The 21384-nt window shown below is 51.2% G+C and overlaps 1 protein-coding gene across 13 annotated transcripts in view; it reads right to left on the bottom strand.

Annotated features, from left to right (window-relative positions):
- The window catches only part of PIK3C2B (phosphatidylinositol-4-phosphate 3-kinase catalytic subunit type 2 beta), a 64621-nt gene that overhangs the window by 2096 nt on the left and 41141 nt on the right, over positions 1-21384 (bottom strand). For 10 of the 13 annotated variants that reach the window (XM_027610671.1, XM_027610667.1, XM_027610668.1 and 7 more), the window contains 18 exons: positions 20245-20387; positions 18716-18904; positions 17423-17516; positions 17176-17270; positions 16530-16710; positions 15172-15279; positions 14479-14571; positions 13538-13667; positions 12179-12315; positions 8159-8328; positions 7516-7672; positions 7065-7174; positions 5958-6159; positions 5423-5547; positions 4066-4183; positions 2588-2669; positions 2067-2173; positions 497-625 (listed from right to left, as the gene is read on the bottom strand). In XM_027610671.1, the coding sequence (XP_027466472.1) occupies positions 497-625; positions 2067-2173; positions 2588-2669; positions 4066-4183; positions 5423-5547; positions 5958-6159; positions 7065-7174; positions 7516-7672; positions 8159-8328; positions 12179-12315; positions 13538-13667; positions 14479-14571; positions 15172-15279; positions 16530-16710; positions 17176-17270; positions 17423-17516; positions 18716-18904; positions 20245-20387 (2370 nt within the window). Of the gene's footprint in view, positions 1-496; positions 626-2066; positions 2174-2587; positions 2670-4065; positions 4184-5422; positions 5548-5957; positions 6160-7064; positions 7175-7515; positions 7673-8158; positions 8329-12178; positions 12316-13537; positions 13668-14478; positions 14572-15171; positions 15280-16529; positions 16711-17175; positions 17271-17422; positions 17517-18715; positions 18905-20244; positions 20388-21384 lie in introns of those variants that run through there. The other 3 variants (XR_003522957.1, XR_003522958.1, XM_027610676.2) reach the window with 3 other exon arrangements.

Genomic DNA, 21384 nt, shown 5'->3' with positions numbered 1-21384 from the left:
AGAGAGGGAACACAGAAGAGGGAGACGCTTAGGGCCATGGGGGTTTGATCTGGCCGAGGCTGAGACCACTGAGCTCCCCAACCAGAGTCCGAGGGGATAGAGAAGGCACCTGGAACCCAAGAAAAGCTTTAAAGAACTTCGTTCTTCGCTGAGGGGTCAGGCAGGTTAGGGCTTTGTACTGGGCCCACCGCTCATTATCGGCAAAGGACTCCTCCCCCTGCCCCCCTACCCCCACGGGACAGGGCCCAGGCCACGCCCCAGCTGTGGAATCCCAACCCTCAGGGTCAGCAAACTTGTTTACGGGAAGGGCCAGATAGGAAATATTTTAGGCTTTTGAGGCCATAGGGTCTGATCTATGTCAGGAGTATGCCATCCTGCCGCTGCCACATGACGGTACTTAAATGGATGGGTGGGGCCACATTCCAACATCACTTGACTTCCACAAACAGGTGTAGTCAGCTAACCCCAACCCCTCTCCAGGGCATTCCTCACACACCATCTCATTGTACGTGGGGTTGCAGGTTTTCCGGGCCACTTTGGTTTTCTTCTTAGTGGTTTTCTGAGGGTCAGGGAGGAGGTAAATCTTGACGTAGGGATCCGGGTCATTCCCATCCTGGAGCAGTTGCTACAAAGGGAATGGAAATTTTTTTTAAATAAATAAAAAAAAAGATTCCTAGGTCTGTGTCTTTTATCACCATTCCTGTGATCACCGCCCCCCACCCAGCCAGAGACTCTTATCCCCCACACCTGGCTTCTTTCGGGGCACAGGCATGTACAACCCAGCTCACTCCATTCTGACAGAAACCTGTCCCATGACAATATGAGGTGTCCTACTAAAATATCAACCTGGTAGCCTATTATACCCAGTCTATACTTTTCATACAAATGCTCGGCCATGCCATCCCTTGGTCTGTTTTGACCGAGCCATCACGTCTCTAGATATCTTCCTGCCTGGCCCAATGTCTTTGTCTAGTTTGTCATTTGATCCAAGTAACCCCCAAGAGGTGGAAGATGAGTCAGACAGATTAAGTGGCTTGCTGAAGGCCAGCCAATTAGGGCTTCATCCAGCCTGATCCTTTTAAAACTTAAATGAGGGGGTGCCTGGGTGGCTCAGTTGTTAAGCGTCTGCCTTCGGCTCAGGTCATGATCCCAGAGTCCTGGCATCGAGCCCGCATCGGGTTCCCTGCTCCATGGGAAGCCTGCTTCTCCCTCTCCTGCTCCCCCTGCTTGTGTTCCCTCTCTCGCTGTGTCTCTCTCTGTCAAATAAATAAATAAAATCTTTAAAAAATAAATAATAAAAATAAAACTTAAATTAGATTTTGTCATGCCTCTGCTCAAAAACCCTCCCATGGTACCCATCGCACTCAGGGTAAAAGCCTGACTGACTGTGGGACCCGGGCTCCATTCCGCTGCACTCTCTCCAACCCCATCATCCACTCTTCACCCCTTTGTTCCGCAGCCTTCAGCCGCAATGACCCCCTGCGCTTCCCAACACACCCCAGGCAGGCTCCTGACTCAGGGCTTGTGGATTTAACCGCTCCCTCTGCCTGGAACAAGCCTCACCCCCTTCCAGCTGTGCTCGAATATCTCCTCATCAAGGAGGGCTTCCCTGACCACTCTTTATACAACTGCCATGACTTCGCTCCATCCCAGCATCCGTCCTCTGCTTTATTGCTTACCAGAGCACTTAGCACTATCTGTTAAGTGCTCTGCATGCACTCTTTCATTTAACCAACCCCCAACTCTACCAGGCAGATACCAACACTATCTCCATTTTAATAAGGCTCAGAGTAAGGGCGCCTAGGTGGCTCCACTAGTTAAGCATCTGCCTTCGGCTCAGGTCATGATCCCAGGGTCCCGGGACTGAGCCCCGTGTCGGGCTCCCTGCCTCTCCTTCTGTCCCTCCCCCACACACCCCCCACTGCTTGTGCTGTCTCTCTCTCTCTCTCAAATAAATAAATAAAATCCTTTAAAAAAAAAAAGGCTCAGAGTAATTAGGCTACTCGCCAAAGTTGGACAAGTACAAGAAAGATAGAGAACCAAATGAAGACTGTGCGTATACTTACCAAGCCCCGAATATGCATCACCATAATGAAGAGTTTATTGTTTTTGTAGGAGATGGACAGCTTCACCTCCCCGCCCACCTTCCCGACAGGCCGGGCCCATGAGCCGTCTACAGGGACAAAGAACGCAAGAAAGGTCATGAGGCCAGTTTTGTCCCCATCTGGTGCCAGGCAGATGTTTCTGGTTTCTTCTCCCCACCCTCCACCCCCATATTTTCATGTTGGTCTCCTGATACCCCACGGGGGAACTGCCAGTTGATTCTGTGCACGTGATTTAGGACTGGGTGGAGATGGTCTGTCCAATGTGTGTGTATAAGCACCAACTGAATATCCTGTCCGTGGGAAGCCTGTGTGAGGAGCCATGGGCCCCCCAGCCCGAGTGGGAAACCAGATCCTCTAGCCAGGAAGCAAAGGAACAGAGACAAGTCAAGGGAAGAGAACTGGGAGGGGGTGGGGGCAGGAGAAAACTACCCCGGGAATGGTTCGGAGAGGTTGGCAGGAATGTGACAGAAAAGACAGTATACCTGAGGACTTGGGAGCTGCACTGGTGCCCGCAGCCTTCTCATCTCGGGGCAGGGGGTGAAAGAAGGTGTACACCAAATCACACTGCAATGGAATCAGAGACAGAGTCATTCTTCAATAAGACAACGGCCCCATAAAAAAAAAAAAAAAAAACAACGAAAGGGACTATTCCAGATTAAGAGAGTCCTATGAAATGGAACCACCAAATGTAGTATGTACTTCTTGTTTGGATCATGGCTCAAATCAACCAACTGTAAAAAGAATTCGGGGGAGGACAGGGAAACTTTGAACATGGACCGTGTATTGGATGATATAATGATACTGTAGTTATAGAAGAATTTATTTTTCAGAGTTGCACAGTGACTATTTAGGAACATGTCGAATGTCATGATGTCTGTGATTGACTTTAAAATACTTCATACAAAAATAAGCAAATATGGCAAAACATTAACTGTTTAGGTGATGGACATATAGGCACACATTATACTGTTTCTCTGGCTTTTTCGTATGTTTGAAAGTTCTCATAATAACAAGTTTTTTAAAAGGAAAAAAAAAAAAAACCTAGGTCGTCACATCAGGTCAAAAAGCAGTCTGTTCTTCTCTGCCATGCCCTCCCCCATGGACACACACAGACCTCTCAAGCAGAGAAGTATCTGACCCAGCCCTGGACAGAGACCATGAATTCTACTCTTCTTGAGAATGTTTCCTAACTGTGTTAGGGAAAGCAAAAACTAAAATGTGAAAATACCTACCCTAACATTAATAGTGGGGGAAAAAAATGGACATAATCTATCTCTCAAGAAACAAATGGTTAAGGAGATTTTGGTATTGCAAGTCAAAGTATTAATCTGGTACAGATATTTAAAGTTGTGCTCTAAGAGTAATACTGAAGCTATGACCAGTATAAAATGGTAAGAGTCACATTTGCATATAGATAAATAGGAAGGAAAGATGGAAATGGGATGAGACGATCTGGGAGGGGACCTCCTGATGACTGTATTTGTTTTTATGCCCATTATAACCCCAAATTGTAATACCAATTGTTTAAAAAAAAAAACACAACAACTTGGTAAATACACTCAGCCTGCTCAGAAAACTCCTTTTCCTCAAGAACCCCTTCCTTCCCAAGGTTCTGATCACTCCTAGCACTCTGGGATGGCTTCTGATACGTAAATGTCTCTCTCCCTGCTCCCGGTGGCATGCTTTCATTACATTTAAAGGCATGACCTGAGAGGTGGGAGCCAAGACCCTCCTCCCCTCTTCTTTCTTTCACCCCCCCCTCTCCTTCCTCCTTCCTTCCCCCTCTTACGCCGCCGCCGCCGCCTCCTCCTCCTCCTCCTCCTCTGCAGTCAGACCCGAAGAGTCAAGTCCCGTCCTTGACCGCCAGGGGGCTCGCCCCCTCCCCGCTTCCCCCACATCCCCCCACCCCCCACCCCAGCGCCCCCCCGGAACAGCCCGGAACAGAGGAGAGCCCACCCACCTCGGCCACCTCGGGGGCTTCGTGGGTCAAGAGCCGGATGTAGCGGTTTAACTCCTCCCTCCGCCGCTCGGCCACCGCCTCCCCCCGCGAGCGTCCAATCACGAAGCGACTAGGGAAGCTGGCGAAGCAGGCGGGCCGTGGGAATGCAGGAGAGGCAAGAGGGGGAAAGAAAATGAAGAGGCGGCAGGCTTTTGTCACGTTTCATTTGCGTTTTCAGCGACCTGACTCACATTTCTCTCCAGCCGGCCCCATTCCTCCCACGGCTCCCCGGGGCTGCGCCAACGACACACTCGGGCAGCATTTCACGCAGCAGTCCCAGGAACCCCAGACAAGAAAGCCGAGCTGTTGGGCAGTGCTAGGGCTCCCCCAGAAGTGCCTCGGGGCTCTGGAGGAGCCCGCAGTCTTTCCCATCAGGGTAAAAAGTTCGCTTGAAAATTCCTTTTTTTTTTTTTTAAAGCAATTGCTGGGTTTTTTTTTTTTTTAAGATTTTATTTATTTATTTGAGAGAAAGAATGAGAGAGAGAGCTCATGAGAGGGGGTAGGGTCAGAGGGAGAAGCAGACTCCCTGCGGAGCAGGGAGCCCGATGCGGGACTCGATCCTGGGACTCCAGGATCATGACCTGAGCCGAAGGCAGGCGCCCGAAAATCCCTTTTTAAAAATGTGTGATGACACACACAGGAGATAAAATTTACCATCACAACCATTACAGTTCAATGGCATTAGATAGACCGTATTGTGCGACCATCACCACCATCCATTTCCAGAACCCTTCCATCTTGCGCAACTAAAACTCTGTACTCATTAAACACCCTATTCCACCCTCCTTCCCTCCCTCCAAGCCCTGGCGACCACCATTCTGTTTTTGGTCTCCAGGAATCTGACTACTCTAGAGACTCATAAAAGTGGAATATTACACAGTATTTGTCTTTTTGCGATTGGCTTATTTCACGGAGCATAATGTCCTCAAGTCTCATCCATGCTGTGTCAGAATTTCCTTCTTTTTAAGTCTTACTAATATTCCATTATATGTATATGCGAAATTTTGTTTATCTATTTATCTTCTACTCTTCAAAAGATAAGAAACTTTAAAACATCTTCAGAGCCAGTTAGTCCTCTGCCTTTCGCCCCAGTTTTCTCTCCCGGCAGGTGGACCCAGGGCTCATTTTCAACGTTGGACTGAGAGAGTCAGGAGATCCTGGCCAGCAGGGGGTGCACGTGTTACCACCCTCATTACCAGGCCAAGAAAACCAAGCAAATCTTGGAAAGGGTAGTTTTAGGATCCTGCGATCCTGCCGGCCCCCTATCCCTTCTCCCTCCCCAGGATCCCCCTGTGCGGAGAGGAAAGGGGGCAGCTACCTGGGCAGTTGGGAAGAAGGGAAGAGCAGCCGTAGCTTATTGTGTAATTCCTGGAACTCCTCAAACGTCCGTTGGATGTAAGTGGCCTCGTGAGTGTTCTCTCGCATCACCTTTACTACATAAACCTGCAAAGGTCCAAGTCTTAGAGAATACCTGCCAAACCCCGTGCACTGAATGAAGGGAGTGGGTGAGGGAACAGAAGAGGGAAGGGGTGTGTGCATGCGTGTGCTGGGGGGGTCCACTTTCCAGAAGGAAAAGTGCAAAAGTGTCTCCAAAGGAGAAGATGATACAGATGTACATTTGTCCTGCACATTTTCATAGGACCCCTGACCCAGACGGAACAACCATGCAGTTCAGCCCCGATTCTAGCAGCCCCCTCGGGCAGGGGAGAGGCTCAGTCTGTGACTGCACTGCACGGAGCTCGGGATGCTCACAACTCCAGTGCCCACTGTGCGGATGTGAAGAGAAAGTCAGAACCGCAATATGCTGGGGGCGGTGGGGAACAAGACAGGGTCAGATCGGAGAAAACACTTACGTAGCCCTTGTTGGGGTGGAAAGTCTTCTCGTGGCGGCAGAGGAAAACATCACTGATGCGGCCAGAGCTCTTGAGTGTGTGTGTTCGGGGGGCAAAGGAAAGGGTCAGCCGGTCGTCTGAGCCTGTGAACTTCATCTGAGCCAGGTTGTGGATGAAAAAATTGAGCTTTGTGGCTACACTGCCCAGGCTGGACTCAATCAACCTGTTGGCGCAGGAGGATGGGAAGAAAAGTATGTAACCACGGACCCAAGTCCCCACTGCCTGGACAGAGCGATCTCCATGAGTATCCCCGGACTCCTGAGCCTGACACTCAGCTCAGATACAATCATTTTCCCTGTGTAATATCCTAATAGAATGCTTGACTGGCACACAATTATCTACAAGCAATTTATTCATGTGAATCCTGGGGTCTTATCTCCCCTCGCTGCCCTCCTGAACCAAAGACAGTTAAACCAAGGTAGGAATTAGGGATTCCACCATAGGGTCAGCATGAAAATGTCTACATACAGGAGACCTCCAGGGCAGTGGAATCTTACCAAGCACCGTTCAGTCTAGAGATTTCAGATCAAAAGGGAGGTTCTATGTGAGACCAACAGAGAAAATTTAGTTCGCCAAGTTCCAAAAAGAGTGCATGATAAAACTGAGGCATCGCCTACACGAACAGAACTGTAGACATGAGTGCAGAGATACTTCCTTGCTTCCATACCGTGTGCCTAACAACACTGCCAAGTATGGGAAGATGGAACCATGGAAGACCATGTTTTGATAAGTGCAAGGGTTCTGATCCAGAGAGCTGAGGACTAAGAAAACTCCATGTTTGTCCCATAAACGAAGTCTTTGACCAAGACCTGGCAAGAACGTAAGAGATTGCTATGGCTCCATCCACAAAGGTGAGCACCAAAGTACAGACAGAGAACGGAGTCGGGGAAGCCCAGTGATTTCCCTAAGTCAGGGGCAAAGTTAGGACAACAGACACGTGTCAACTGTAGGCTCTGCCATCCGAGCTATGCCTTCCCCGAGTCCCTAGCCCCACTCCTCCCCATCGGGCAGCCTGGAAATGAAGGACTCGGGGTGGGGGGGAGCACTGTTTTGTGCAAGGGGTGTTACCTGGTGAAGTAGGTAGTAGCATTGGCTTCTGTGTCCTGAGGCCTTAGAGCATCATAAACATATTTGAGGTCCTCCAGGTCTGAGAGCTCGGGGATCCCACAGGACAACATCTAGAAGGAAAGCAAAGATGGAGAGAGGGCACCTGTAAAACCAGACATTCTTGCTCCTTCCCCCTATAAGGCCAGATTTTCTACAGCTAGGCTCCCTAACCCTCCTAGGGGGTGGCAGACGGATGCTGTGGACGGTGGCTAGAAGGCCACAGGAAGGGAGCGGCTGGGGCGGGAAGTCAGACACCGCACAGACACCACTGTCCCCAGTAGTCTGGGCCCTGCCTTTATCTAGACCTCAGAGAAGCACATATCCAGAAATCCTTTGAAGCAAGACAGGGGCGTCTTAAAGATGGTGCCAGATGATAAGAAGGAGGGGTTCAGAAAGGGATGGAGCTCCTCACCAGGCCCAGGAGGTTGAGGAAGAGGTGGGTGTGCTTGCGAATGAGGTTGTAGGCTTGGCAGCAAAGGTCAACAAAATCATGGAAGCGGCTGGAAGGCTTGTCACCCCCGTTGATGACATACGCCATATCCGAGGTGAAGACAAAGGGGGCACGGTCCCTGGGCCGAGGGGAACATACAGGTAGAAAGTCAGCATGGAGGAGGAAGCCCCCCACCTTGTGGGGTACATCAGAGAATGCCCCTCATCACCTGTGGGAACCTGGAGAGATGGGGCTCTCCCTAACTGTTCCCTTTTGCTTTTCCTACCTTAATCTCAAAAGATCCCCAGAGACGTCCTTCATAGATTCCTTGTCTGTGTGCTACCAATATTTTTTTCCTGGATAGGTAACGATTCCCTTTTGCTGTGGTTTGGGCTCATTTCCCCTTGCTCAGGCCTCAGCAGGGAGGAAGAAGAGCTGGTCCCCACCTTCTTCTGTGAGGCCCTGCAACTACTTGACCTCTTTCTCAGGCTTCGATTCTCCAAAGCTGCTCAGCCCAGGGGCTCAAGTGCAGCCCACTTCCATGAGAGGCTTGTGTTCAGCCCAGAGCCACTTCTATGGACCTCCCTGCCCTCCACATGCAGCCTGGCTTCAGGAGACCACTTACCGCTTGATGTTGCCGAACATCTGAGCATGGCCCAGGAAGCGGCCAAAGTCTATGTGGAACATGTGGCCGGTGGTCTTCAGCATGATATTGTCATTGTGCCGGTCACAGATGCCCAGGACATACGTGGCCACGCAGCAGCCAGCACAGGAGTAGATGAAGTTCTCCACAGCCTGGGGCGGGGAGCAGGGGGAGGCAGGCAGATGGGAGGAGAGGACAGAAAGCTGGCTCCGAGGGACTCCAAGGGCCATGGCCAGCCTCAATCCAGCCAACCCTGCTCTCATGCACACCCCCACGCACACAGACACCTCTCTCCTGTCTCACGGGCTGTAAGGAGGTGGAAGGCTGGTGTGTGTATCTCCACCACTTTATCTGCCACTCATCATCCTCTGCACCTTTCCTTCTTCTAGGAAAACTGATTGGAAAGACTGAACTTATCTGGGAGCCCTGACTTGAGCAGCCCTGACTGAAGAGACCTTAATAGACAGGAAGACGGATGTTTACCACGTTCCCAAACAGTTGTGACTGGTTCAATTAAAGCACAGCCCTGAGGCAGCCGACTTCTGGGTCTCTTCCTGACCCTGCTCAGAATTCTCTGGGCTTCTCCCTGCCCCGTAGACACCTTCCATTCCCAGGGTTCTTGGTAGCAGCTAAATGCTAATCTAATCAAAGTCACTTCACTCCAAAGAAGAGCTGAGGCAGTTCAACACTCCTAGGAGGGTTTTACACTTGAAAATCAGACATCTCTAGCTGGTAAACTGTGTGAGAGATATTTTTAAGTATAAAACAGGAGGGAGGGGTGGCTAAGATCCACCTTATTTCATCTGGTCAACATCTGTCCCCTTCTCTGTCTCTCTGAGAAGTACAAATAATGGAATTATCAAATGGATACCTTTTACCCTCTGAATCCTCTTTGTGAGGTTTATAGAATTTCTTAAGAATTGAAGAAAGACTCATCAGCAGAGGGCAAAAACTGGCACACAGCTGACAAGGAATGTTCAGACACAGACTTGAGAATGAGAGAAAGCTTCCCGGAGAATGTGTGCTCTCCCTGCCTCTCTCTGCAAATTTCCCCCCCTCCTTCAGGGCCGGGAGTCCCAGGCCCTTCCAGCTCCCACAGACTCCTCCCCCGTTGAGCCCCAACAGCCCCACTGCCACCGGCATTCATCCAGCACTCACTCTTTTCTCTCCCCAGGGTCTAGGGGTCTTATCTCCCAGCAGCTTCTTGACCATCCACAAGGCCTATTTCAAAACTAGCCACATGGAACCCCCTGCCCAGTCACTTGTCTAATTAAGCCAGGTGGCGAGTCCACAGGAAGCTAAGAACAGAACATCTATAAAGAAATCACAGAATGCACCTTCTGGAAGGAAAGGACTATTTCCCAGACAGAGAAATAGATGAATGAAGAGAAACCACTCAGTCAGGAGTACAACCCAGTAGGAGAACTTCCCAGTCTTGACCTTCATCTCCATCAACTTGTCTTCTGCCATAGATGTTCTTTCTACCTGAAGTGTATCCTTTCTCTTTTCTTCCTTTCTTCCTTTCTTTTCTTCCTTCCTTCCTTCCTAAGATTTTATTTTGAAGTAAGCTCTACACCCAATGTGGGGCTCGAACTCACAACCCCAAGGATCAAGAGTTGCACGCTCTACCGACTGAGCGAGCCAGGTGCCCCTACCTGGAATGCATCCTATCTTGACCCACAAAAGAGCTGTATGGCTGTGGGTAAATGACTCGTCTCATCACCTAAGTTACGTGGAGTGTTGTTAGCTGCAGGAAGTCTCGCCAGACCAAGGGAGCTCTCCTGATTTAAGGGGTTTTCACTTGAAGGATGTGGGCAACTCTCTTTGCTCAGGAAGTGGCCAGAAGACAAACGGTTCTAGTTCCTTCCCCCTGGAAGTCAGTGGAAGAAACTACCAGCACTGTTCTAGTAGAAAGCCGGGAAGAGCTGACAGGCTGCGTTTGGAAGACTGATATTAAACACAAGGACACAGAGTGAATTTCTCTGTGCATTCTTGTCCTGCATCCTTCTATCATATTTATTATAACTTTCTATTACATTGGCCGGAAGATGTTGTAAGTCCAGCACCAAGCACAGTGCCTCTGTGTGGTGGCCATTTAATACCTGAGGAATACATGTTAGTGGGGTCGAGGGTCTTGTGATTCGCAATATACAGAGGGTAGGTTTTGAGGGATGGGGAAGGGAACACCTGGTTTTCCAGGCAGAAGGAACACTATCATCTAAAGGTATCGGGGAAATAGAAGGAGCCTCCTAGGCTGGGGCATAAGTTATCATAAGAGGGGAGCTGCAGGGGATGGGACTGCAGGGGTAGGCTTTGTGTGCAACGCCATGGATGTTGGACCTGTGTTTTAGGACACAGGGAGCCTCTGAAGAACCTAAAGGAGTGACATGAGCGGTTTATACTTTATTTAAAAAACAACCTCTGACTTCAAGCAGAGGATGGCAACAGGAGGAAAAGCATTCTAGATGGCACATAGCTGAAAGGAATGGAAAGGAGGGGACTGCTGTGAGAGATGCTGGGCGAGGAGAATCAACAGGCTTGGTACAGCAGAGGTGAGCCAGAAGGAAGCGTCAGGAAGACTCACGGCTCTGCCCTGGGTGACGAGATAGAGACTCACACTATTTACTAACAGGAAACACACAAAAAAGCAGGCTGCAAGAAAACGAGGTGGAAAGATTGGGTTTGCCTATACTGAGTTTGAGGTATGCATGAAGTTCAAGTACAGACACCCAGTAAGCAGATGGCTCAGAGCATACAGCTCAAGGGAGGGAGGAAGGAATGGCTTTGGAAGATGTCAGCAAATGGGTGGTACTTAAAGTAATAAGAGCTGATGAGCAGGCACGAGAATTCAAAGAGAGTACAGCAGGCCAGGAATGAAATCCTGGGGAATGGAACATTTAAGGCCATCTAGGATCATCTAATTACGTGTTCACTAAACAAACATTCTGATTATAATTCGGCTGTCCATACAGGTTTTCCCTCCGGGATAAAATGCACTGATCAATATACCTTAGTATCAGGTCCCCTTAGAAGTTAAATTATATAAATGGGCATTTTGGCTTATAGCCCATCTCTTATGAGTTGGTTATTAGGACTGGCTCCCCTCCCCCAAACTCAATAAACACAGACTAGCACCACGAAACCATGGACCAGCCATGCACCACAGCAGGCCACCAAAGCCCTACCACCTAAGAATGCTCCTCCTAAGGACCAGGCCAACCTCCTTTTCCATGACCTCTGTCTCCTATCCAGCCTTAATCCTGGCTTCTGCTTATTTATAGCCTTGCCTCAAACCAGCTCCATAACTGGGAACAACTGAGTGGATCCTAATTCACATCGTGAAAAGAGGGGTTGGATAAAAATGATCTCTAAAGACGATGGACTCTGAAAAACGAACCGAGGGTTCTCGAGGGGAGGAGGTGGGGGGATGGGTTAGCCTGGTGATGGGTGTTAAAGAGGGCACCTTCTGCGTGGAGCACTGGGTGTTATGCACAAACAATGAATCATGGAACACTACATCAAGAACTAATGATGTAATGTATGGTGATTAACATAACAATAAAAAATTTTAAAAAAATTATCTCTAAAGTCTCCTCCAACTAACTCTTGTTCTACAAAGTGCCACTGAAGCCCTCTGAGGGCACAGGACGAACTGAACAGGAGCCACCATTAGGAGAGATCCAGGCAGTTTCTCAAAAGTTGGCCCCCCTCCTGCTCCCAAAGCTCAATCTGCGGGGGTAGGGGGTAGGGGGTAGGGGGTTGGGGGTGGGGCTCAACGAAGGTTTCCCAGCTGGACACCAGGGGATTTTTCTCAGTCCCCTTACCACAGTCATTTGACCCAAACCCCAACTATGGGGAGACACCTGTCAGCCCAGCGTGTTTCTTCCCTCCCGACACAGCTGAGCTGTCTCCTCTGCGCACGCGCAGGCCTTGCGCTCACCCAGCCATGTGCCAGAGTCAGCCCCACCCCGCCCCCAGCCTCGCCCCCACCCCCAATCCTACCTTCTCATACTCGTCCTCCCCGGGGTTGTGTTTCTGCAGCCAGTCTGCCAGGGGCCGGTCCTTGAAGGAACCAGTCACCCCGTGCTCCACCTGGATCTTGCGCAGCGTCTCGGCATTGGGGATCATTTCCACCATCCCTATGAGAGGAGGCATGGGTGTGGTGCTCCTGGGCAGGGCCAAGGGGGCTACGGGGAGACAACTAGGGAGCTCTGCTGGATGCTTCCCTATAAATGAAGCCCTAGGCTATTTGGACAAAATCTGATAATCAGGGGAAAAGGGTTGTAGGAGAAAGAATACCATTCCCAAGCCTCACATTCCACGCTGGGACATTGGGGCTCTTTGGTCTCCCTAGTTCATTACTGCTGTTCCTTCTTTCTGACTTTTACTACTGGAATTTTCAGACATACGTGTGTGTGAACAATGTTCATGAATAATTATTCATATATATGTATGAATATTTTTTTAAAGATTTTATTGACTTATTTGACAGAGAGAGAGAGAGGAGAGGGAGGGAGAAGCAGGCTCCCTGCTGAGCAGGAAGCCCCATGTGGGGCTCAGTCCCAGGATGCTGGGATCATGACCTGAGCCGAAGGCAGATGCTTGACCCACTAAGCCACCCAGGGGCCCCTGTATGAACAATTTATACACACACACACACACACACACACACACACACACACACACACACACGAATAAAGAGAATGGGATCGTGAACTCACACACAACTGTCACCCAGTTTCAAAAATTATCATTTTGCTGATCTAGTTTTACCTATTTTACTCAGCCAACCCTGTTTTTTCCCTCCTTACTGGAGTATCTTTTTTTTTTTTTTTTTTAAGTAAACTCTGAGCCCAACATGGGGCTTGAACTCACAACCCTGAGCTTAAGAGTCACAAGCTCTACCAACTAAGCAAGCCAGGCACCCTCTTACAAATCCCAGACATGTCATTTCACTCATAAATATTTCAAGTACAACTAACAAGGACATAACCACCAGGCCATTGCACCCCAAAAATGAACATTCATTCTTTAACCCAGTCTATACTTACATTTCCCCCTATTGTCTCAAAATATACCTTTTCACAGTTGGCTGGTTTGAATTAGGACCCAAAGTCTACATGACATGTCTGGTGGTTATGTCACCAAGTCTGTTTTACTTTATTCCAGTTCCTCTCTCTCTGCCCTACCTTCCTTTTTTTAATGCCCTTCCACGGCTTCTATTGAAATAACCTTGCCAGTTTCGTTTTTCTGGAAAAGTACAGAACTCATGCTGGGGAAGGGGAGAAGGGCAGTAAGCAAAGGGGTGCCCTCCACACCAGCTGCCTGCTCACAGCCCCCCCCGCCCCGTTCCCAACTGACCTCTCCCCCGGCCAGTGGAGAAGCAGCGGAAAATGACCATGCGCATGTCCAGCCCCTCTTGGACCCAGATCTTGCTCATGATGCGAATCATTTGCAGGGTTAGCATGTCCTGGCGAAGGTCGTCCCCACACTGGATGAAGAAAGTGAACAGAGCTCATCTCCATTGCCTCCCCTGGCCCCCAGATGCTCCAAGAGAGCCACCATGGCCCAAAGAATGACAGGGGACTGCCCAGTTTTCCCACCTCCCATCTCCGCTCACACCAGGTCAAAGGACCAGAGGTGGGCCAGCCATCACATTTGCCCCTGCGGTGTTCTGGTTCTTTCTTCAACCCCACATCCCCATCTGAACTGAATTTAGATTCCTGATCGTCAAGACTCTTTATTTAAAACTTGAGTGTTTATACCTTGGATTTGGAACTGACGCACAGCCAGTATATACATTACACAGTGGCATCCATGCATCTCCTCTCCCCCGCTGGATTACATGCTCTCAGACTACGGTTTACTTCTCAGAATCATGCATGTCTTGCATCAGTTAGGATGGACCTTAGGGTTCACCTAGTCCAATATGCACCTGTTCTCTTAATTTCCTCTTCAACACTGCTGCCATGCGGCCATTCAGCCTCTGCTTGAATACCCTGGGGTACAAGCAGATCGCCACTGTATCCATTCACTGTTGGGATAGCTCTGCCTCCTAGAAAGCACTCTATCCCAACAGTGAATGCCTCGCTACACCTGCCAACATTCTGTTCCTGGACCGCTGGGGCCACGGAGAATTAGTCTCTTTCCTTGGTCACCTGATCATCTTTCACATGTGCAAATGGTAGCACAGAGTAATAGCAAGAGACCTGCCCTGGGGCTGCACCTGCCACCCTTCGACCCCCTCCTCCCCTCCCCTCTACCACCTTCATCATCACACCAGGCTTGTGAAGTGTCCTCACCTTGAAGATGACACGGATGTTCTCGCCCAGTGGATCCACATTTTGGAAGGACAGCTTGAGAGGGACAGCGTTGGAGTTGAAGTAGGAACAGTCCTGCCACGGGAGAGAGGGTAGTGACAAGGGTCAGGAAGGAAAATGGCCTCTGCACCATGGGTCAAGCTGCTGCCGCTGGTCCACCTGCTCGTAGTTTCTGCCAGATTCCTCAGGAGCCCACGCTCCTTCCTTCCCCCATGCCAGTCTGTTACAGCCTTGGCTCCGGGGCCTGTTCTCATGCCTTCGGTGCCTTTGGCATACAACCTACTAGGATAGGACTCCCACCGACACCTCAGTCTACTCCTCTGTAAAATGGGGCTTCCAACAGTACCAACTTCGTAAGAGCTGTGAGTGTAAGATGCAATGACTGGCATCAAGCACTCAGAACAGTGCGGCACAGAGGTGGCGCTCGGTGGTGACAGATGACAGCTACAGTCATTGTCACCAGCCTGGGTCCTGTGTCATCAGGGGAGACACTTACCCAGGCCCCGACCCAATTCCTCCACCTTGCACAGCTGTCAGGCAAAAGTCCGTACACACTAGGTCTGGAGAGAGGCCCCAGATATGCCTCTCTTCCTCCTCTCGATAACCAGGGTGGGAAGACCTCGCCTCCACTGAGCCCTCCCTGCCCCGAGAGCCCCAAACCCACCAGTCACTCACCCTGGGCACGATGCCCTTAACCAGCAGACTAGGGCTGAGTGGCAGGCGGCAGGAGCCGATCAGGGCAAAGAACTGCCTCACCTCCTCCAGGCCCGTGCGGAGGATCCCCTGAGAGGGAGGGGAGAAGGAGAGTACGGGTTGAGGGGGTTGCCCATGGGCTCTACTCAGAACCAGGCCTCTCCCAGGGGTGGGCGCCCCTGTAATGGCTGGGATGAAAATCACCATCGGAGAAGTATGAACAACCCCCAGGAGACAGTGAAGAAGGAAAACTACCCCGGCCTGGGGTATCGCGCCCGGGACAATGCATGGGCAGCAAGCCCAGACAGCTTACAGAGGTGAGGCAGATGACACCACAGTGTGAGGCAGGCCACAGTGAACGGAGAGAGCAGGTGCATCTCAAGGGGGCGGTGCTGCTCAGGCCATTGCCAAGAAAAGCCAACAATCTGGACTTTAAAGTCTCCCAATTTTTTTTTAAAGATTTTGTTTATTTATTTGAGGGAGACAGCATGAATGATGGGGGCGTGTGGGAGAGGGGCAGAGGAAGAAGCAGGCTCCCCACTGGGCAGGGGGTCCCAATGCCGGGCTCGACCCTAGGACCCTGGGACCATGACCCTGAGTCAAAGGCAAACGCTTCACCAACTGAGCCACCCAGGTGCCCCTAAATTCTCCCAATTTTTATTTTTATTTTTTAAAAGATTTATTTATTTATTTATTTATTTGACAGAGAGAGAGAGCCAGAGAGCACAAGCAGAGGGAATGGCAGAGGGAGAGGGAGAAGCAGGCTCTGCATTGAGCAGGGAGCCCGACACACGGCTCAATCATGACCTGAGCCGAAGGCAGACGCCCAACCATCTGAGCCACCCAGGCGCCCCAATTCTCCCAATTTTTAAATGTTAGTAACCGAGAACACTGTTGGCCTAATACAGCCCAGTTGTATAAACAGTAAAGGTCCCCGCTCTGGGTAACAGTAGCCCTGAGCTATGGCTCACAGCATACTGAACAAAGTAGGACTGGATTTCAGCCCACACTTGCCCTCTCTGGCTGGGTGCCCTTGTGTAGTGAACAACTTATACAAATGTGCTTAGCCTTTAAAGCAAACAGTTAAATCAAAACGGTAATACTTTGCAGGCCAACCAAAACTGTATCCAGTTTGCAGACTGTCATTCTGTGGCCTGTAGGTTAGAGACAGAGTTCCTTCCAGTCCTTAAATCAGAGATGGTCAAGTGCCATCCTGCCAGTGAGGACGTTGAAGGAATTAATGGTTACAAATGGTTACAAAAGTTACAAAACTTTTTTTGTAACAAATGATTACAAAAGCCCCGACCACAAATAGGTAGAGGCGGTTCTGCCCCCCTCACCTGCCGCGCAGATGGGGCGGCCTCTCGGACCTGCTGGGCCAGCTTGGCCAGGGTATTGACGAGCCAGCACTGGCGGTTAAACTCCTCTCTCAGGCCCTTGCCACAGCAGCACAGCAAGGCTGCCAGCAGGTACTGGTAGCGGATGCTGAACTGAGAGTCTTTGAGGCCGTCCTTCAGGAGCCTGCAAGGCAAAGTGGGGGTAGGTCGGGACACTTGGGATCACCAGCGAGGGTGTGTGGAATGGCAGGGAGGGGTCAGATGCTTTTCCAACTCCCTGGAAAACCCCTCCCAAGCCCGGGAGGGAAAAACAGACTCTGTATGCATAGCTCACACAGAGGTGTTCACCCAGATCCCAGTCTGTGCCCGCTCTGCCTTTATTTAGAGCTCAAAGCCCCTCTGTGGCTCCCTTCTCCTTTCTATCTCTGCTGAGTGCAGATGGAAAGGAGGGCCAGGGAAGATGCTCACTGTCCCCTGGGGACTGACCCCCCTCCCAGGGGAGGGAACAGTGCTAGCCTGCAGCCACACGGTAAGTCAGCAACGTCCTGGAACCCTGACGATTCAGCTCCCCATCCTTGCCCACCAAAGAGTAAAATACTCCTGATCCGAGGACGCATGTTTGCCTGCCACCTCTCCACACGTGGCTTACCAGAAGAAGTAGTGAGTCACTCTCAAGTCAGAGACGGCTCGTTTCAGGAGGAAGCGCACCAAGGGGCTGTCCAGGTAACACTCGTACTTCAGGGCCTGTTTAGGGGAAAGAGAAGGTTATATGGCCTGCCTGTCAGCTACACCTGCCACTATCCCACCGGGGACCCTGGGCTCTACAAGGAGAATGCACACAGACTTGGGGCCGGGGGACGGATCCTCAGAACTGGAGGGAAGGCTGGTCCGCTCACCTGCACAAGCTGAGGCAAGTAGTCGAGGAGCTCAGCGTCCGACAGCGAGCCAATCCACTGGACGGCCATCCTTCGCACCTCCTGGTCCGGGAAGCTGCAAAACAGAGCCCAGCCCCCTGACACCCCAGCTGCAGGCTCTGCAGCCCAGGAGTGAGCCAGCACCCTCACAGCTGGGCTTCAGAGACACGGGTGGAGAAAAGGCAAGGTCCCTCAGAGTCTGCCAAAGCCACCAGAAGAATCCTTAGCTCCTTGTCTGGACAGCAACCCTTAAGAATGGCCCTGTCCCCTGGTCAGAGCTGGCATGGGGTCACGGAGGAACAGGACAGTGGCCACTTCCATTCCTTGTATGAGTTAAACTGGACAAAGTCTTCAACCCCATTCCTGAAAATCTTTTCCTCAACTCCCACTGTGCTAGAAATTCCTGTCACCGAAGAGCCCTTATGTGGATTAAAACATGATGGTACCATCCTTTAATGCAAAGCCAGCCAGGTGAAGAATAGAGAATCATGGAGTTTTATATAAGCCAGTACCCAATGGCAGAGTTTAGTTGAGCAGAGATTAGCAAAAATGTGGTCTCAAAAAGTCCTGAAGGCGAGACACATGGTTCACGTACAGTTTAATTACCAAGAGCAGCAAGAAAGAAGCCAAAAATACTGGGTACCATCTGGAAAATGCAGCCCCGGGGTCTGAAACTGGGAGGAGCATGTCCCCAGAGAACCCTTCCGAGGGGAAGAGGGAAGAGAAGACTGTTAAAGTCGAACTCAGTGGTAAGGTTTGGGTCACCCAGGGGTGTGCACGTGTTAAGACTCAGCCAACATACAGGTAAGCCATAGGCATTTCCTTATATGTAAATTTTGCCTCAAAAGAAAAAACGAACAAACATTGAGTTCTAGTTAATGATATACATACGCTGATGTATTTAGAGGGAGGTATGATGTTTGCAACTTACACTGAAATGTATTAAAAAAATACGATGGGTTGAAGGTTGGATAGAGGGAAAAACACGCAAGAAAGCAAATATAGCAAATAGTTAAAATGGTTAGAATCTAGGTGGTGGGTACATGGATGCTCACTGTAAAGTTTTCGGTTTCCAAGTACGCTTGGAAAGTGTTCCTAATGTCACACTGTGGGGAAAGGAGGCAAAGAAAAAGCAAAAAAGAAGTGAAGATGCCCTGAATTTCCTAACCCACTTTACCATTTTCCCCAGGGCTGTCTCAGGCTAGCGGTGGGCAGTGCCAAGCCTTGGCTTCTGGAAGGACTCGTGGTCAAGGAAAGGTGGGTGTTACAACTCACGTGGCATGCAGGAGCCCCAGGGCATCCTGGTGATTCATGTGGGTCCACTGCTTCAGGAGAGCATAGATGTCGGGCAAGCAAGCCCACTCCCAGCTGGGGGCGCTGGCGAGCACCAGGGGGAGGGAGTTCACCTCCAAATGGCAATAGTATCGCTTCTCCCACAGGCGCTTCTTGTCAGCCTCGGTGAGCCTGCGGGTGGGGGTTGCAGGGGAGGTGGGCGAGAGCACTGTCAGCCACAGGTTAGGGTACTTACTCTCCAAAAGAATGCTACACATTCTCCAGTTCAGTGGTTCCCAAACTTTGCTGCACATTACAAATACCTGGGGAGGTTTATAAAGTCCCCATGCCCGGGCCACACCGACACCAATCGAGTCAGGACGTCTGGGGAAACCAGGCATTGGTATTTTTAAAAGATCCCCAGGTGACTGCAATGTGTGAAGCAACGTTTGGGCACCAGGGCCCAAATCTTATCTTTGATCCTGACATCTCAGGACAGCTCAGACTGAGGCAGAATGCGCAGCTCAAGGGCACCCAATCGGCCACCCCTCCTGCCAATGCCCTTAGAGCACCACTCTCAAGATGAGCCACCAGAGGGCAGTGGTCCCCACATGTCCGGGTCTGGATGGCTGAGAAGCCTCTGCGGCTTCCCGGGGCCAGCTGGAGGTTTTATAGAAGCCACAGCTAATTAAGCCTTGCCTGAGATCAGGTGTCTAATGGGAGAAGGGAGCTGAGGGGCTAATGAAGCAAGGGGTCAGCAGAGGAGTACGGGCAGGAGGATCTGTAGTCACTCAGCTACTCTGGCTCCTTGGGTGGGATATGAGGGAGAGATGAGCCCCATCTCCCTTGCCCCCCTCAAAACACACACACACACACACACACACACACACACACACACACACACACACACACACACACACACACACACACACACACACACACACACACACACACACACACACACACGCGAGCAGGCAGGGCAGGAGCCCCCATCCTACCAGCTCCTCCAGTTCCCCTCCCCCTCCAATCCTGGTAAGAGAAGCGGCCCCACGGATGACATCAGCTTGGACTTGCTTCCCCTTGAGAGCTGCCACCCTGCCCTGACACCTGATCCTTTGGAAAGTGAGGGCCAGAGAAATGCAAAGGCTGTGGGTGTGGAAGGAGCAGAGGTGGGGGAGGGTGGTAAGGACAGGAACCAGCTGCCTCCATGGACAGCAAGTAGTAGACAGCATATCTGGGGTGTGGGTCCTCTGGTGAGCCGAGTCTGGGCCAGGTCCCCATTGTGGGGATGGCATTCCTAGATCCAATCAATCTCCTGACCCCGGTCTCTCCACTCTGCATAGTGTCAGCTCAGGAGAAGCCTGGAGGCTGCCCCAGCAGAGCCATCTCTCCACTGCGTCCTGCCTCGGTGGCAATGCCCACCCCATCGCGCCTCTACTCCCAAAGCAGGAGGGCAGGAACCTGGAGCTGGCAGGTGAGAGGTCAGACAGCCTGGGGCCTGAGCCACACGTGTGGAAAGCCCCGGGCCTCACCAGTACAAGGACTCCTTCTGCATGATGTTCTTAAGCACACGTTGGTCTTCCTCCCGGAGGCTGCCAAACACATAGCGGGGGCTGAACTTGTCTCCAGGGGGGCTGGTGAACTTGATGTCGAAGGCTGAGGTGGGGAAGTCGATCTGGGGGATAGCGTCAGAGAAGTGGGGTGAGAGCACAGGCAGGTGAGCGAGTGAGAAGGTGAGCCGCCACCTTCCCGGCTCTCCAGCACCTCTGTCTCGGGCCGGAGGCCCTGCCTTTCTCCCTCCCTCCCTTCCTTCCCTGCAAGGTTGCTTGTAAAATACCCCTGTTGGACTTGGTGGGAACTTGGGACTCTGGGGAAAGCCCCTTCCAATTGTCACTTCCAGCAAAAAATTAGAAGAAAACAGAGCAAGAGAAGAACAGGCAAGTGAGAAAGAGGTTGGGGGGAGATGTAGCCAGGGGAGGGGGCGGCCCCAGGCCAGAACTTTGAACAGAAGTGTCACCAGGCTGAGCCACTGGGAGCCTCCAAGAGGGAGGACCCACAGTACCTTCAGGGGTGGCCCTGGAAGGCACTGCTGCCTGATGGGAAGTGGGACCACATGCCAGGTGAGGGCCCTACCGACCCTCAACCCTGTGGCCCTGGGTCCCCTTGCTCTATGATCTTCATCCTCTGAAGCCGGCTATCAGAGTGGAGTGGGTCCTATGTTCCCTCAATCAACAAATGTTTATTGAACCCTGATACGTTGCCAAGCAATGTTCTAGGTCCTGGGCATTCAGTCTGGTTAATTAAGAGAGACAAAAACGCCTGCCTCTGGAGCTTTCATTCTGTATCATTCTATTTCATGCTATGTCCACTTTGATATTCCGGATTCCATACCAAAGCATCTCATGATCATAAGGGGAGCCAGAAACCAGGAACTAGACCTTGGGCTTGACCAGCTCCTCCTCTCCCCAGAGGGTGGGTCCACTCTGGGAGCCAACTGGGTGGCTGGCTGCACCGGGGGCTTTTCCCTCAGGCCCCAAGAGGGGACAGCTCAAATTTTATCAGACTCAGTAATACATGGGCTCAATACAAAGGACTCCAAGTGGCTGAGCCCCGGGGCGGGGGCGGGGGCGGGGGGTGCTGTGTGCAGGTGCTCAGGCCCTGCCTTCGGCCTC

This window comes from Zalophus californianus, chromosome 10 (genome assembly GCF_009762305.2).
Source record: "Zalophus californianus isolate mZalCal1 chromosome 10, mZalCal1.pri.v2, whole genome shotgun sequence".
NCBI classification, from domain to species: Eukaryota; Metazoa; Chordata; class Mammalia; order Carnivora; family Otariidae; genus Zalophus; species Zalophus californianus.
Note: the sequence above shows the minus strand (reverse complement) of the source record. Positions and strands in the feature narration are given on the sequence as shown.